At 59.0% G+C, this 2,235-nt stretch overlaps 1 protein-coding gene across 1 annotated transcript; it reads left to right on the forward strand.

The window, feature by feature from the left end:
- Window positions 1–25: 25 nt before the first annotated feature.
- On the forward strand, window positions 26–1,933 carry ACA1_204960 (queuine tRNAribosyltransferase; the record flags this gene model as incomplete). The annotated part of the gene is made up of 8 exons (XM_004338342.1): window positions 26–181; window positions 292–377; window positions 501–736; window positions 823–954; window positions 1,041–1,187; window positions 1,261–1,383; window positions 1,496–1,688; window positions 1,792–1,933. 8 exons carry the CDS (start codon window positions 26–28, stop codon window positions 1,931–1,933), a joined length of 1,215 nt encoding a protein of 404 aa, XP_004338390.1.
- Between the last annotated feature and the right edge of the window lie 302 nt (window positions 1,934–2,235).

The raw sequence follows: 2,235 nt of genomic DNA on the forward strand, positions 1-2,235 counted from the left end.
ACCTGAGACGATTGAGGCCAAGGAGATGGTGGATGGAGGCGTGGGAGAGCCTGTGCTCCGGAAGATGCCGCATGCGCTCAAATACGAGGTGGTGGCGCGGTGGAAGCGAGCGCGGGTCGGCCGCCTCACCCTGCCCCACCACGTCTGCGATACCCCCATGTTCATGCCCGTAGGCACCCAGGTACCCCCCTTCCCCTTTCTATTTATTCTTTTATTCTTCTATTCTGTTTTCCCCTTTCTATTTATTCTTTTATTCTTTTATTTCTGATTTTTCTACTTTTTTGGCTGCAGGGCACAGTGAAGGGGCTGACGACGGAGCAGCTCGAGGCGCTCGACTGCCACGTCATCCTCGGCAACACCTACCACCTCGGCCACAGGTACCCCGTTTCTTGTCGTGTCGTGTAGTGCGTGTCGTGTGTGTCGTGTTGTCGCTGACGGCCTGGTTGTGTGTGTGCGGTGTGTGTGCGGTGTGTGTGCGGTGTGTGTGTGTGTGTGGACAGACCCGGCGGCGAGGTGGTGCAGCAGATGGGCGGGCTGCACAACTTCATGAATTGGAATCGCAATATCCTGACCGACAGCGGCGGGTTCCAGATGGTGTCGCTCCTCGAGCTGGCCGAGATCACGGAGGAGGGCGTCACCTTCATCTCCCCGCACGACGGCTCGCGCATGGTCCTCACGCCCGAGCAGTCCATTCAAATCCAAAACCAAATCGGCGCCGACATCATCATGGCCCTCGGTACATACCACACCTCTCCACTTCCACAACCTGCCACCAAACGCACACGACCAACGACACGACACGACACGACACGACATAACCAGATGACGTTGTGAGCTCGACTACTACGGGGCCTCGAGTGGAGGAGGCCATGCACAGAACTATCCGCTGGATCGACCGATGCATCAACGCCCACAAGAATCCCACCACCCAGAACCTCTTCGCTATTGTCCAAGGTGCGCGTGTGTGCGGTGGTGTGTGTGGTGTGGTGTGTGGTGTGTGTGTAACGCGGACTTTAACGCAATGAGCGGCTGGTGCGTAGGCGGACTCGACACAAATCTCCGGACGCAGTGCCTGCGAGAGCTCATCAAGCGAGACACGCCGGGCTATGCCATCGGCGGGCTCAGCGGAGGCGAGCGCAAGGAGGACTTCTGGCGCGTCGTCGCCCAGTGCACCGACCCCGAGCTCGGTTCGCTCTCCGCGCGTGCGTGCGTGCGTGCGGCCGTGCGTGTGCGCTGACTGGTGAACCCTTCTCTGCGCAGGTCTGCCGCAGGACAAGCCGCGGTATCTCATGGGCGTGGGCTACGCCGTCGATCTCGTGGTGTGTTCGTGCCTGGGCGTCGACATGTATGACTGCGTCTTTCCCACCAGGACCGCTCGCTTCGGTACGCCACTACTGCCATCACCTGTCCTTACACCCCGCACACTGACACACTTGCACACGACACGCGCACACGCTCCACCGCACGCACGCACCGCCGCACGCACGACACACAGGCACGGCGCTCATAACGGAGGGCAGCATCCAGCTCAAGCACGCCCAGTTCGCCAACGACTACCGCCCGATCGATCCGGACTGCGGTTGCGTGGTGTGCCAGAAGTACACGCGAGCCTACCTGCACACGGTCGCCGCCAAGGAGGAGGTGGGCGGCCAGCTGCTGAGCTACCACAACATCGCCTACCAGATGAGGTGCGTCTCCTTCATCATGTCATTGTTGTAGATGATGCTACACGATGATGGTGATCATCATCATCATCTTGGCTGATATGATGGCGAACGTGGCCATCATCAGGTTGATGCGGGAGATCAGGCAGAGCATCATCGACGGCAGGCTGGACGAGTACGTGAAGGAGTTCTTCCGGAAACAGTTCCCCAAGGGCGACTACCCCGAGTGGGCCAAGGACGCGCTGCTCGTCGCCGGCATCGAGCTCTGAGCTCACGGTTCGGCGGGCGGCGAGGAGGAAGAAGAAGAAGGAGTGCAGCGTTGTGTTGTGCGGCAAGGTGGTGTCAAGTGGTGTTTATGTATGCATGTGTAGGAGAGGGCTCGACACGTCCCTCTTCCGTGCACCTTCAATCCCTCTCTACTTCAAAGCGTTTGCCAAAAAACTGAGCCCTGCTGCCCGCTTAGAACTCATCCGAGCCGCCCTCCTGCTGCATCATCTGCACGAGAGAAAGAACATGGGAATGATCAGTCACGTGAAGACTAATCGTGCGAAGCGATTACAATCATACACAA

Source organism: Acanthamoeba castellanii (genome assembly GCF_000313135.1).
Source record: "Acanthamoeba castellanii str. Neff unplaced genomic scaffold scf7180000084754, whole genome shotgun sequence".
NCBI classification, from domain to species: Eukaryota; Discosea; order Longamoebia; family Acanthamoebidae; genus Acanthamoeba; species Acanthamoeba castellanii.